We start from the raw sequence: 15000 nt of genomic DNA, 5'->3' as shown, positions 1-15000 counted from the left end.
TATTTGCATGCAAATACTAGGTCAAAAATTGGCAACCGTTCAGGAAAAATAAACAAGTTATGCCATAATAGTGGTGACTTTTTTATCATTGCAGGTCTGTGGCAGCTTAAGGCGCTGTGGCTTCTCTGGTCAGTCCCTCTGAGAACAATGTCACAGCCCTTTTCCTGTCTCAGACTGTGTCACTTCTTGTAAGTCCTCTGACAGACAAAACGGCAAGACCTCTGAGTTTTACACCCACACATATATCTTGTAGGCTATATGTTGTTGATATTTTGCCAAAAAAGAAAAGAAAGATTCTCAATCTAAACTTGTTTGACAGGAATGGTGAGAATCAAAGAGCATGCATGGGACGGACAGTGTCATGACACACGTAATTCTACCATGACATAAATCATTAAAAAGCCTGGAACTCTGTTGTTGTGGCCAGTCAGGTTTTCATCTTAAAGTGTCCACTCCCTGACACAGTTTGCAGTATATTAGATTGATATAAAATACTTTGAACTTTTCTGCTCACAGATTTATGCCCTAAGACCCCTATAGATGTTTCATTTACTGTATAGGGCCTACCTCAGCAGTTCAATGAGTGCATGAAGACAACTTACCTCTTCTAATCGAAAGTAGTGCCTGTGCATAATATGGCCGCAGCCTAATAGCAGGAAATCATCCTGTCAGATTTGCGAGGGTTGAGAGATTCACATACAGTAGGTGATCTGGCACTCACTTGCACCTCTAATTTCTGTTGCACCGTTGAACTTCTCTCCCTCCATGTCTCGCCCCTAATAAATATGCTTCAATGCTGGTGGCACTTTTTCCTCACATGTCCCTTAATTGGCACTTCATTTGTCAGGTCGCTGGCGCATACTGTAAAAATCGCAGAGGGACCAGAGGCACAGGAGGCTCTGTTTAACCACTTACTGTAAGAAATGTACTACACTTCGTAGTACAAAAAATAGATGATCTACGAGCTCACAATGTGTAACATCACAACGTTTATTTTTGTCATTTTTGATGTGTTTTTGTTTCGATACAATTTTCACCTGTAATGACATTCCTAAATTAGGGACGTTAGGTTGAGAGTGGTAAACGCCTGGCTCCCCTCACAATTTCACAGGTCCAGAAGAAAGTGAAGGCAGGTTCCATGAACAAATGATTTGTGCAGTGTCACATGAAAAGACAATGAGACAGTTGTTATCAGATGAAGACAATGTAACAAAGTTTTTCCATCAAACGGCCCTGAGAGAAACATTTGGAAGATGCGTTTTCTTTCTTGTATTTATAAAGCTTGATGTAAACACTGGAGCATCTTTAGTTAAGTCAAAAGGCAGGAGAGTTGACATACAATATCTGAAAAACCTCTAGACATTTGCAACTGTCACTACAATAAGTGAGCATTTTGATTGTAATGGATTATGACAGAGGGTGGTTCCTTAAATACCTCCATCATTAAAACTTCTACTGTTCAGTATTTGATTTGAGTTTAGAGATGGGCTGTGCCTCACTTCACTGAGACTGATATCTAGGCTAAAACCATTAATCGTCTTTCTTTACCACCTTGATAATTATCGCTGTAGCGAAATAACAGCTCAGCAAACAGTGAAATTATACCTGTGGTAGGGAGCAGAGTAAATACCTGTTTAGCTGCCAGCAAATGTATTTATTAGACTGTCGCCAGTAAATAAGAGGCCTGTCTCGTTTTTTTAATGTGTGGCTCTTTGGGGATTCCACCCCCAACCCCCCACCCCCTTATGAAATAGCTCTGTTATGATTGCTAATAGAGAAGAAAGGTAACAATGATTCCCTGCCTTTTTGATGACATGCCACAACCAGTTTGGAAAATGAAAAAGAGGGTGCCTTAATAGGGATTGTTTATGCATTCCAGGGCTCTGTGTCAAATATGTAAGAAAGGGCTCCCCATGACAATTACAGACATACAGTACCACCCTGGGTGCATGTTTAGTGTGTTACTCAGGAGTTATACAGAACATTTTGTCATTATTTATAAAGTTATCTTAAAACAGTGAGGGGGTGGGGGACGTTGCCCCAGCATGTTCAACAGCATTTATTCTGGCATATACTTTGCATACTGTTGATCCAGATTCCTTGGCTTAACGATAAAAGCTTCACATTGTTTTTTCAAGGGGGGTCTTCACAATCAGCTCTGTTTTCAGAATGGGCTGCATTTCAACCCATTTTCCAGGAGATAAATAACCATAGTCCGTCATGTTGATTCTGTCACGCTTTGACAAAATGACATTCCCCCAATCCCCCAATGGTAGATTTTCTTCTTTTGTTTGTGCTTTTTTTAATGCTTCATTATACCATAACAGATACAATTAAGAAACATATACTTTTAATTCGTTTGTGATTCAAGTCACATTATTACAGGTCTCATGACATGGTGGTTTGATTATATATATATATATATATATATATATATATATATATATATATATATAAAACGTCTTTTATTTGTATGCTTGTCTTTGTCCAATCTGGTGTTTCTGAATCCTTTGTTTAGATAATGCGAGGGGAAAAAAGTGATTTGGAAGAAAGCACATCCTGCTAAGATCAGCTTCTTAATACCCACCCACATACTCCAATGAAACAATTTCAATAGATAGTGCATCCTCTTACTCACACACACACACACACACACACACACACACACGCACACGCACACGCACACGCGCGCACACACACACACACACACACACACACACACACACACACACACACACACACACACACACACTTACACCCCTTATCAACTGTTTTGTTCATCAGTGGATGAATGATGCATCCTTTGACAAGGGATTACATGTGCAGAGAAAAATATGTGGATAAAGAACTGGGGGCTCCATCTTGCGCCACCCTTATCCCTTATCCCTAAACTTATTTGCCATTTTTTGCTATTTTGAAAATAATTTTAAAATAGTTCAACTAGCCGATCTACATCTACACGTTGTGAGTGTGTAGATCAGCTATTTGAACTATTTTAAAAGGTTTTTTAAAATAGTAAAAAATGGCAAATAAGTTTAGGGATAAGGGTTAAGAGGTGGCGCAAGATATAGCCCTGTGTCTTCAAGTCTACATCAAGGGTCCTTTCCATTATGTTCCCAATATAAATATAGTGTCTGTCAAGGACCCCCTGTACAGTACTGTATTTGGCCGTGGACCCCCATGTGAAACTATTTTGAGGCAGGAGCTCCCATGAGAGAAAATGTGTTAGTTTTTGGTTTTCTTTTCAAAATTATTCCATAGAAAATTTGAAAATATAGCCGATCTACAAGCTGCACACCATATTGCATTGCTTTTATATTGGCACATTTGGTTCATTTTCTTCTTCTTTTATTAGGGATAAAGTGGTTAAACTGATTTTGATGCTATATTAACACATTTTGCAGGGACGCCATAAAGGACCCAATGATATGATCCCTCAGGTCCTTTACCATTGTATAGCCTCATTACTAGAGTACATATTACAGTATAGTTCCATGCTTATCATTTGCCTTCACTCTCTTAACACCTCAAGAACTAAACCACAAAAATGTTTTGTATAAATAAAGGTGAGAAAGAAAGAAAGCCCTTCGCTACTGCTCCTCACCAACTCAGTTTATCTGTCCTGCAACAAAAACGTGTGACCAAAGCCATCTCCAGTGACCCCCCCCCCCCCTTCGTTCTCTCTCTCTCACACACACACACACACACACACACACACACACACACACACACACACACACACACACACACACACACACACACACACACACACACACACACACACACACACACACACACACACACACACACACACAGACACACACGCACACACATGCACACACACACACACACACACACACACACACACACACACGCACACGCGCACACACACACACACACACACACACACACACACACACACACACACACACACACACACACACACTGTGTCTCTCTAACTCTATTAATTGTTTATATGTTGCAATCCACGAGGCAGAAATTACAGTTGTAATTATTCGGTCATGTGATGACCCGGTCCCGCAAGCAGTGACAGAAAAGTCATTTCTTTAAAAGAACCCTGCTTCTGATGCCCGTCGGTTGTTCTATGACTAATTGGTTTTATAATTTGATAAAGAGAAAGGGAGGCAAATAGAGAGGGAGAGGGAGATTGGAGTGATAAACAAGGCAGCAAGCCGATTAAAGGGTCCAACCCCAATGACACCGGGGGTGGGGGTTTGACTCAACAAGGCTAAGGGCGGTGGCATTGACCCCTGTATTCGCAGGCCTCTCTGGAGGTAGTGTCGTGATACGCTGTGTTGTGTATGAGTGAACATATGCACCCGCGTGTTGTTTTGCCTGTGCGCATCTACAGTATGTGTGGGAGTTGCATTGTGTACAGTGAACATCACACATTGTAATGGTGGGCGTCGTGAGTTACGATCCGAAAGGGGGAAGTGGGGCTACAGTCTCCTGCAGAGCAGTATAGGAGAAAAATCTTTGTTGGGTTTCAGTTACGTTCGTCTTTGATGCTGTCTGCAGTTCTGAGGGCCGTTAAGCAGAAATGCTGAAGGCCTTCCTGTCAGCAGAGCTAAGGTTGAAACCTCTTGTCCTCATCTATTTTCGCAGACTACATGTGATTATAAAACAATTAAGCACTTAGGTGGAGACTCTCCGAAGTTCATTTAATTCCCCTCGTTCTCTCTCTCTTTCTCTATCCCCTCTTCTTTTCTCCTACTTCCTCCTATGATGTTACACGGACATATTAGACCTGTAGCTATTTATTCTGTTTATTTCACTTAATATTGAAAGCTATACTTTATAGTTGTATGAGTGGCTAATGGAGAAACTCAAACACTATTATTTTTTGAGTATGCTTACTTCCAAACAAATGTAGTATAAAGTGATTTTCCATTGTTCCCCAATGGTCATTGAAACAACATTAAAGCAAAAGATTGTATAAAACATTTGGTAGATAATTGAAGTTGTTGATTGACAAAACGATAAAATTTTAGAGAAATTTCACAAATGATCTCTCCTCTGTCCTTATACTCCTCTGTATACATATTACATACATATTACAGTATAGTTCCATGATCATCATTTGCCTTCACTCTCTTTACACCTCAAGAACAAAACCACAAAAATTTTTGCCCTTTGCTACTGCTCCTAAGCTCCTAAGACATTTCACAAATGATCTCTCCTCTGTCCTTATAAAACTCTTTTTGATATATGTATAAAATCGTCAAGCGCTATCATAGTATCTCATGTGTTGGTGTGTGTCTACCTATCATTTGTTTCGAAATGCTGGCCACTTATGTACACATTACTAAGCCCTAAGCTATACACAATCCTCTTTTTTCACTGTACATATCATCTTCTGTCTCATAGCAGTTTAGCTGTGTACCCACACTAATACGGGCATGTTGTGACATATTCCATGACAGATTATTAAATCCCTCGCAGCCTTTAATAGTACTATTGTGTTTGTGTCTGTGTTTTATTGTAGGAGACACTCGCAGGGAGCCGAGGGTCTAACCACACAGCGCAAACCCCATGCTGTTTGTGTTCTCAAAATTCTGAAGCTCAATGTGCAGACTAATTTGTATTAGTAATCCAAATAATCGTATTAATGCCTATTAGAGGCATCACAAGCGGTGAGCATGAAGACATCACACCTACATACAGTTAGTGATAGGAGCTAGCGTTGACTGCCATAATAAATAAATAAATGCATTATTACTCAATGCTGAGCCAAAAGTGATGCAGTTACTCATTCAGTCTGTAAAATAAAATAAAATAATATTATTTTATTACTATTTTCTTTGTCATAAGAAAATATTGAAGGAAATGTCGCAGTTCTGATATATGTGCAAGGAAGCCAATATTATAATACACAACACATGGCAAACATAAAGTGTATCTGCAGTTGGATGTTACGTGGGTCTTCTTGTTTGGAGTCATTCATTTTATACCAGGTGTTTATATGTCAAATTTTCATTTCTCGTGTTTTCTTTAGACATGTATCCAACAGATAACACAATTCTACATAACACAATAACTCTTTTATAGACGTTTTGCACACCACTTATCACTGCAATGGAAAGCTGCATTGGCCTGGAAAAACACATCTTTAACAGTGTTAATCTGTATTCAACACATCACTATAACAGTACACAGCTAGTTATTATTTTTTCCCTTCATTTTTTTTAAACAGGCTTTTCGTTTTTCAAGCCCCCTCTTTTTTCTCTTCTTTCTCTGTGATACAAAACGGTATATGTTAATTGATAATCAGCAGTGTTGATTCAGTGGTGCATTCAGTGCAAATCTGTGCCCTTCTGGATGTCAGAGGGTTTTCACAGCCATACCGGTGCCAACCTAGCTGGCAGTGCTGGCACCTGTTGGCAGTGCCAAGGCCTGGCAGGGGTTATCGATGCTCTCTGATGGTGCCCGACAATCACAGTGGAAATGACTGCGGCTGCTTGCGTCACGCCAGATAGAAAAAAGAGCATTTGCCGACAATGGCTCGCATTTGCCGACGTTTTCTGTGTTCTGAACGCCGCTCTCTGTAGCCAAGTACAAACAAAGAGAGGATGGGACCTGTAGTATACATCGTGTAAAACATGTCAATGTGGAAAATATGTCAACATGCTTAGTATGTTAAAGGTTATGCAAGGACCATAGGGAGTGTGTGACTGGGGTGTTCTGGTGTAGGTGATGCAATGTTGTGAGCAATTGATCTGGTGATGAGACTGAGTAGGGGGGATTTCTGCCTGTCTCCATGTTACCATGTCAGTAATGATGAATGCTGGTGAACAGTAGCTTAATGCATAGGGAGTGAGTGAATGGTTTAATTCCCAAATGCTATGTCTCCATTTTTGGAGAAAAGGAATTATGTTCTGTTTATGGCTGAAACATTAGGCTACCTAAATCGTTGTTGCTTAGTATGTATAACACTGGGATGGTTATATTCTCTAAAATGAAACTATTTTGTAATTAAAGCAGTTAAGCTAATGACTTCAATAATGTTCAGTTTTCCTTTCCTGCTTGCAATCACAATGTGTCCCATTTCAATGGAGTAACTGCAGTAAAATGATCTTGCATATACAAAGCATAAAATACAGGTAGCCTATAGTAATTTCCCCTCAATTGTGCATTTATGACCAATATCTCACCAAATTGCATAAAGCGTATGTGTTTAACTCATTGGAACCTGAAAATATAGAGATGAGACACTGGTCAACAACCCACAAAAAAGCATAATGATTCCCACTCTTGACACCATTGTGCAAGTTTAAACAGTCAACTTTGGCATGAAAACATGTAGTTGTTTCAACAACTCTTCCATTTCCTGTGTAAAACCACAGACAAGTGACCTAATACCTTGTTATAAAAGGATCTACAGTACCCATCAAAAACAAACCCATATTATAGATAAGTGGTAATATTGCATGTAATAAATATATCTTAGGTTCCAAAGACACTTTGTGCATGTCTTTTTTCCATCACATAATTGTCTGGTGACAATAGCATTGTTAGTATTTGGTGAACTTTTTTCTTGCGTGAATGAATTATAATATGAGTGAACTTTTAACCTGTGGCGGGTGAGAGGGATCATTTATTTATTTTCACGAGGGCTGAATGAGCATGAATGTTGTGCTTTGTTTTGACCAGTGGTGTGGTGATAAAGCCCAGTCTCCTGTAATTACACCAACCACTTTAGACATCTTCACTCCTCCTCAGTGGTCATCTGTTCACATTTCGGCATTCTTCTAGACGGGCCACAATAAAGCTGCATTGGCATTGAAGTACCCTCTCGGAATCATTTGCTTTTTTGCATCTTCCAAAAATTGGATGCCCCCTCGAATAAGCGGAAGTTTCTTCGATTACCCAGCTCACCTGACAGTGGTTGCCCTTGAGCTAATCTTAGAATACTCGCATCTGCGGTTTGCATTGTTTATATAACAACAGCTTTGGGTGATGTGGGCTAATGTTGTATTTATGGTCTTACACAGATGAATTTGTGGCTCCTAACGGCATTTATTAATACACGTTACATGCCATTTCATATGCATGACACTTTGACCATGTAAGATTTGCACCCAGTGTGTATATTTCCTGTTTTTGTTGGTTTCCTGTTTCACTATTAAGAAGCAGACTCTGGATGCACATTGTTCATTTTCACCTGCTATAGGCTATTTATCTTCATCTGCTGCCAGCATACAGTATGTGGATTTCATAAATCTGCTGTTAAATTCTTCTGCTGAGAAATAAAAACAAAAATGCTGCTCTCAGTTGACAAAGTTATTCCTGAACAGTGGTTTCTTCTTTCTCACTAACTGTGTGTCTGTCCCATACTATGTGACAGTCTTGGAGATAGTTTCCTCAGTGCTGGTTGTCACCAGACCTCACCTCACACACTCCCCCTTTGGCTTTACATGTGTTAAAGGACTCAGAGATTCAGTCACCATATTCCTACTAACTTAACACTGAATAGACTAGTGCATCCATTGTCTTTGGCCTCTCTCTCTGTCTCTCTGTCTGTCTGTCTGTCTGTCTGTCTGTCTGTCTCTGTGTGTGTGTGTGTGTGTGTGTGTGTGTGTGTGTGTGTGTGTGTGTGTGTGTGTGTGTGTGTGTGTGTGTGTGTGTGTGTGGGCCTACATGCACACCCGTTACACCAGTTATTATTACTAGCCTGACAAAGCGAGCAATGGAGGCAAGGTGCAAACACTATATCAGGCTTTTTGTTGACAATATCAACAGAGATTACCTTATCTAATATTTTGGCATTCTGTTTGACATTACAGCCTGTCATGAGAGACGTTTATGAAATATTAACAACATATCAGTGCTACTGTAACCGGCAATTAAGGTTGAGAGAGACATACAGGAGAAAAAAGTTAATATTTATGTTGTATTTACACTTTACAGCACCGCACCACAACACTACAGCAATCAGAGTGAGAACCGTTATCAATAGAGGCACCGGATTTTATTGTGGGGGAAAAAAAACCTATCGACTCGTCTCCGTTCATAATATAATTATCTTATCTAAAAAACATGTCTATGAAGGCTATTTGTCCATCTCCATAGCCCCTCTAGAGAATGTGTGCGTGTTATTCAGTAATAAATGCAGAACCGCCTCACTCTAATCAAGCTGATTAAAAATTCCTGCGCGCACAGCCGGAAATCGCACCATCCTCTGTGTTTTCTCCCCACTTTTTACTTTATTTTCTACTCTCCTCTCCGCCAGGACCTCGGCTGTGGCGGGCGGCCGCCTCCGAAGACCCGATATGCGGTCGAAATCATGTTGTTTTGAGGGTTATTTTCCTTTGAGATGAGGAGGAGAAAAGGGAAAGCCGAGGCAACGCCAGCGCCAGCGAGGGGAGTGATGAGTCAATACAACTAATAATTTAATGGGGACACAGAGGGGGGAAAGAGAAAGAAAGAAGAGCTCCGTCCGGACGCAAATCTAACGAACAGGACACCTCCTATCGCAAGCAGCTCTCATGTGTCTATAGCAAGCCTTATTTCTTCTCGACGTCGGAAAGTAAATAGCACTTTTTTAACCTGTTTTGGTCCGCATATCGAATCATCAACATCGTCTATCTATGCGAGATAGAAGATCACTGTCGATTATTTTTCTATTGGAGACTAATAGCAGGCAAAGCTAATCGATCGCCTTGTATTTTTGTATGTATATTCTCTTCGGGATTCCTCGTAAATGTATAGGATCGAAACGGCTCAACGGCTTCGACAATGCTCATTACTGTGTCCGATGTGCTGTAGCGTATCACGGGCTAGGACTGCTTGATAATCGCGGTGGATGGAGCCTACGCTGCTGCACTGTTAGTGCTGTGTGAACTAAGCAGAAGTCGCTGCACTTGTAACCGATGGACGCAGTTATCTAGTTACTTTGTATCAAATGTTATTTATATTGTCTACATCACAATAAGAATTACTATTTTGTTTCCCGGTTAGTCGGTCTAGGAGGGCTAGGGCGATTAGATAGGGCTATATACATCGCAGGGCATAAGTGCTTGCCATACCAATGTTCTCCTATCACGGTCCATCTCGACCTCCTCTCTTGTTGTACTCAGATTCGTGTCGCTCTTTTTATACCAGTCGTACCGGCATTTCGAAAGAAACGCCACATCTTTTTAGAGTCATTTTTCGGTATCATGCAAACATAAATAGAATCAAGAAGTGAAGTTATTTTCTACCCTGGCAAAACTTGAAGAAGCGTTTCAAGACTGCATTATAGCCTATGCTCTCCAGTGCTGAAGTGCAGCGTTTCAGGTTGGTTTGACAGCTATATCTAACTCTCTTTCTTCCCCTCAGCAATGTCCTGTTATGTCCATTTGAACTATTGCTTTCTTTTTAAGATAAATACGAATCCTGACCTGGATCCCAGTCATATCCGGGTCTGAATTCTTTTGCCCTCTATTCACAGAATTAATCGCCTCATTGCATATTGTGAATGGGAGTTTGAAAAGGTGTGTGGGGAGATATTGTCCCTTTTTGATAACTGTATTATACTTAATTTCCTTTAACACAATGCATTCATTGTAGTACCATATCAATGGTAAGCTACATCTGAAGGGGTTTCTGACTGAACAACTTAAAAATGGCTATCTGTGGCACATTGAAACAAATGTTGTATGTCAGTTGTTTAACCTTTTTCATATACCCAGGGAGCTGTAGTCATGGGTGTTAATTGTTAGCTTCCTGCATTGCCACTGGCTATCTGTGTGCAGCACCTGTGCGTAACCAGCATCACAGCCTCGCTCACACTCCTGCTTCTATCTAGTCCTGCTATCTCTCTGCTTTCCTCTCTTCACTTTGACTTTTGAATTGACCATGATGAGTCAGCAAGAAGTTTTACTTCACCTTCTAACTCAGCCTGTATTTTTTTAATTCACATCTTTCAAAATGAAGTTTGTAATCAGATAGGCCTATTGTCCATGATTGTAAGAAAGCAAAAGAAGACAATGAAATAGTCATAGTCCAATTTAGCTGTATCCTGTATGTGGTAACATGTATGTGTGTGTGTCACCCTTCCCCAATTCCGAACTGTCTGGTGAGTAATAATGCACAGAAAGTGTCTCAGAATCTGAATAATGTTAGTTCCTGGTTTGTTGCCACGGCAGAGCACTATACTCATCCAAGTGGAATCTCTCAGCAAATGAATGTGTTTGCACTAAAACGGCTGCTTGTTTGCCCCTCCGCATGGGAATCTGTAGCGGGACAACCATACATAATACATGCATTGAAAAATGGGAACATTACAGTGGTATGAAACGTCACAAGGGCCTTTGAGTATGAAGTTATGTGCAATGTTTCATGGGTCTCAGTTATTTAGATTTCTCTTTTTATTATTATTATTATTATATTTTAGCTCAAAATAAATGGCCATTCCCTTTTCAACCTCTTTTTTTTTTTTTTTTTAACCTGAAGACGTTCCACACTACGATACTACTGATGCATTATATTTGAATGATTCATCATTAGTGTTTTTTTTTTTTGGTATGACTAAAGCATTCTGTTTTCTCTCCTACATCGCCCCTAGGTGATAGTGAGCAGAGGTGCTGAGAATGATGGAGCATCTCAGCGAGGCGTGCCTGGGCAAGGAGAACTGTGAGCTGGTCAACAGCATGGCAGAGGGCAAGGCCCCGCCAGCCAAGTTGGCCCGACTGGAGCAGAACGGCAGCCCTCTGGGGCGAGCGCGTCTAGGCAGCACCGGGGCCAAACTTTCCGGGGTTCCATACAAGCCGTCCGGGCATCTGCTCAAGACTTATCACAAGAAAGGTGAGTGTGTGTGTGTGTGTGTGTGTGTGTGTGTGTGTGTGTGTGTGTGTGTGTGTGTGTGAGAGATAAGATAATCTAATCCATCAGTCTTGAATGCTGTTCATTCCTTTAAATGACGTTCTATGTTTACTACCAGTGAATTGCCACATAACACCCCCCTGCACACTCCAAAACTCTAAAGCACTCTTACAATGCTTCTAGCGTTCGTTCGTGCATGCGTGTGGGCGCCGTGCACGCACTCACACACACACACACGCACGCACGCACGCACACACACACACACACACACACACACACATTTACACACACACACACACACACACACACACACACACACACACACACACACACACACACACACACACACACACACACACTCCTACTTATTTGCACAGACAATAGCTATTAGCTAATACAGGAGTGGCTGAAATTTATTTCTCTTGCCGTACTGCTTAGCACTGCGTCAACGCGTCTCTCTGTCTCCACTCTCCAACTCCATACCCCGCCCCACCATATTTGTTTATTGTGGGTACGTTTTAGTCCTTTAAGACCCATTGCTGTTTAAAGGGAGCCTTTACTTTGGGATTATGACATAGCTTTTTAATATAACTGTTGTTGTCTTGTGAGTAACACGACAGGGGCGCCGTCGCCATCCAAAAAAAAAAACCCTTTTTTATGGCTGCATGTTTTTTCAAGGGCCTCGGAAGGAGTTTCAAAACCTGCAGGTTTTGGAGTTGTAATAGCATTTGGCCGTTAAAGCTCATCTGTTTGGTCGGTTGTATCGTTTCTTTGTGCCACAGGGACTCAGGAACTCCTGGAATGTTGCTGCAGAGTGTCCTCCAATGAACACTTTTTCTTATTTGCTCCTTTAATCTACATGTTGTGCTCCATTTTAGAGAACTTAATTTTTCACCTTCATCATCTCATTTCATCTCATTTTTCCCCCTCTCTTTTGGCCACCTACCCAGTAAAAGCCTGACTGTTAATTTGCCCATTTGTAACTGAGATTGTGCATTTGTACAGTCTGAGAATTAAATAGAACACTTAGGATTTTACTGTGTTTGAGGATGATCCCGCCCAACATCCACCTTCCCATCTCATCTCATCCCTTCCGTTCCCAACAGCCTCCATTTGTTTCAGTCGTTTTCAGAGGAGGCCGTGATGCTGACTGTCCACACGTTGTCCTGCTGCTGATACTACGCACAGAGCCCATAGCAGGCATTGTGTCTGCGCCCGAAACAATATTTACCGCGGGCTTCTCTGGGCTCCCTGAAAACAAAGCCAGTATTGATCCCCCAAATGAACCTACACAGCAGTCTTTATTGTTAGATCTTTATCTATTAAAATCGCGGGAGGAGAAAAGCGTCCCTTTCAGCACATTCCCTGGCATCTGCTGGCTTATTGATTGTTTGCCAGAGCTGTGTGCATCTTCTGGAATGCCTGGGATTGGAAAGTATCAGAATCAGATGCACTTTTATGGCCAAGTTCAACAAATGTGCAGGAATTTGACTTGGTAACATCGGTGCAGACATATTGATAACTACACAGTAAAATCACAACTGTGACTTTAACTTTGAGAGTGTGGATCTATGGTTCCATTTGGTTCCCTTTGTAAGCTAAATTAACAGTCAGGAATCATGATTTACAGTTTAAGATTTTAACTGATACTTTATTAACAGTTTGAAAATAGTACAGTGGTACGATTATACAATGATGCTAAAAGGATAACACAAAAAACGTGAGGGCTTGTTTCCATTGTGGTCCTGTGTATTCAAATCATCATGTATATTCACATGGATTAAAGTTCTCAGTCGCCACGACTGATTTCAGTCATTTAGATTCCATAGAAGCCAGCATGTCTTCTATGAAAGCATGTTGCACAATAGAAGCCAGTATATCTTCTATGGAAGTATTTTGTGCAATAGAAACCATGCATTTATTCTATGAAAGCATGTTAGCGAAAATAGGCAGAAAAACCTCTCAATTGAGAGCTTGTAGACTGGTTATTATTATAATTTGAAGTGGTCAAACTAGCAATATGTTCAGAAGCTTCTTCCATAAAACCCTAATGGTCTCGGATATTTCATAAAATCAAAGGTCAATATGGGATTTCTTCACCTGTTTGGAACTATGTAGATTTGGCCATACACCATTTTTCAGTTGTGAGACTTTAATCCATGTATTCAATTCATCAATTATGCGTGTGTGTGTGTGTGTGTGTGTGTGTGTGTGTGTGTGTGTGTGTGTGTGTGTGTGTGTGTGTGTGTGTGTGTGTGTGTGTGTGTGTGTGTGTGTGTGTGTGTGTGTGTGTGTGTGTGTGTGTGTGTGTGTGTGCGCGCGCGTGTGTGCGTGTGTGCGCGTGCACATGCGTGAGGACGTTGGTGTGTGTGTGTGTGTGTGTGTGTGTGTGTGTGTGTGTGTGTGTGTGTGTGTACGTGCGCATACAAAATAACCTCACATCACATTCTGAACCAATACTAAATCTGGACAAAACATACCATACATATTTCTCTAACAATCTATGAATCTATTTATTAAATACACCTAGATTCATCATTCTGCTGCTCAAAGCCAGTGTAGTAGACCACAGAATATATCACTTCCTGCATTCATATTCAGTGAGACTCTGAAAGGCCAAGCTTTCAGAATTAACTGAAACTTTCTTAAATTTCAAGGATGTTATTTTAGTCGAACAGCATAGTGTGTGATATTTGCACAGCGCATCCTCTGAACATTCGGCAATCTTTGGACAAGGATTTCTCGTTCCACCTAACGGCAGACCCACTGTTGACACAGACTAGTAAAATTCAATGGCACATGGGAATTGGAGCATTGCATCATGGGATGATATTTGGAGTTGTTGGCAGTCAGGAGGCAGCTGAACCTGATGCCAACACATTGACAGGGGCAACAGTTTGAACCCCAAAAATGGAAAGATGAGTTGGAGACCTTTTGTCACGGTTTCACATTTATTCCAATTAAGCAAAGTGAGATACAATTCAATGACTATAGCCATTAATGAAAGCCAGCCATAGTGCTTCATCTCACTTGGCTCTTGCCACAATAATTTCATCATGTACCATAGGTGGGTAAAAAAAATAACTATAGGCTACTAGAACTGAAAAATCACACCTGTGTGAAGTGAGGGGTGCTCTTATCATCTTACAACATGATGATGTAAAACAAACATTGAGG

General features: G+C 40.8%; 1 protein-coding gene across 3 annotated transcripts in view; it reads left to right on the top strand.

The window, feature by feature from the left end:
- The window catches only part of satb1b (SATB homeobox 1b), a 68525-nt gene that overhangs the window by 1820 nt on the left and 51705 nt on the right, over positions 1-15000 (top strand). For 2 of the 3 annotated variants that reach the window (XM_079504042.1, XM_079504040.1), the window contains exons 1-2: positions 10005-10296; positions 11567-11805. In XM_079504042.1, coding sequence (XP_079360168.1) covers positions 11592-11805 — 214 coding nt within the window. In that variant the 5' untranslated portion in view covers positions 10005-10296; positions 11567-11591. Of the gene's footprint in view, positions 1-10004; positions 10297-11566; positions 11806-15000 lie in introns of those variants that run through there. The other variant, XM_079504041.1, reaches the window with a different exon arrangement.

The sequence above is a fragment of the Electrona antarctica genome (assembly GCF_951216825.1).
Source record: "Electrona antarctica genome assembly, chromosome: 6".
Lineage (NCBI taxonomy): Eukaryota > Metazoa > Chordata > Actinopteri > Myctophiformes > Myctophidae > Electrona > Electrona antarctica.
The sequence above is the reverse complement of the archived record's forward strand: the minus strand, read 5'-3'. Positions and strand labels throughout refer to the sequence as shown.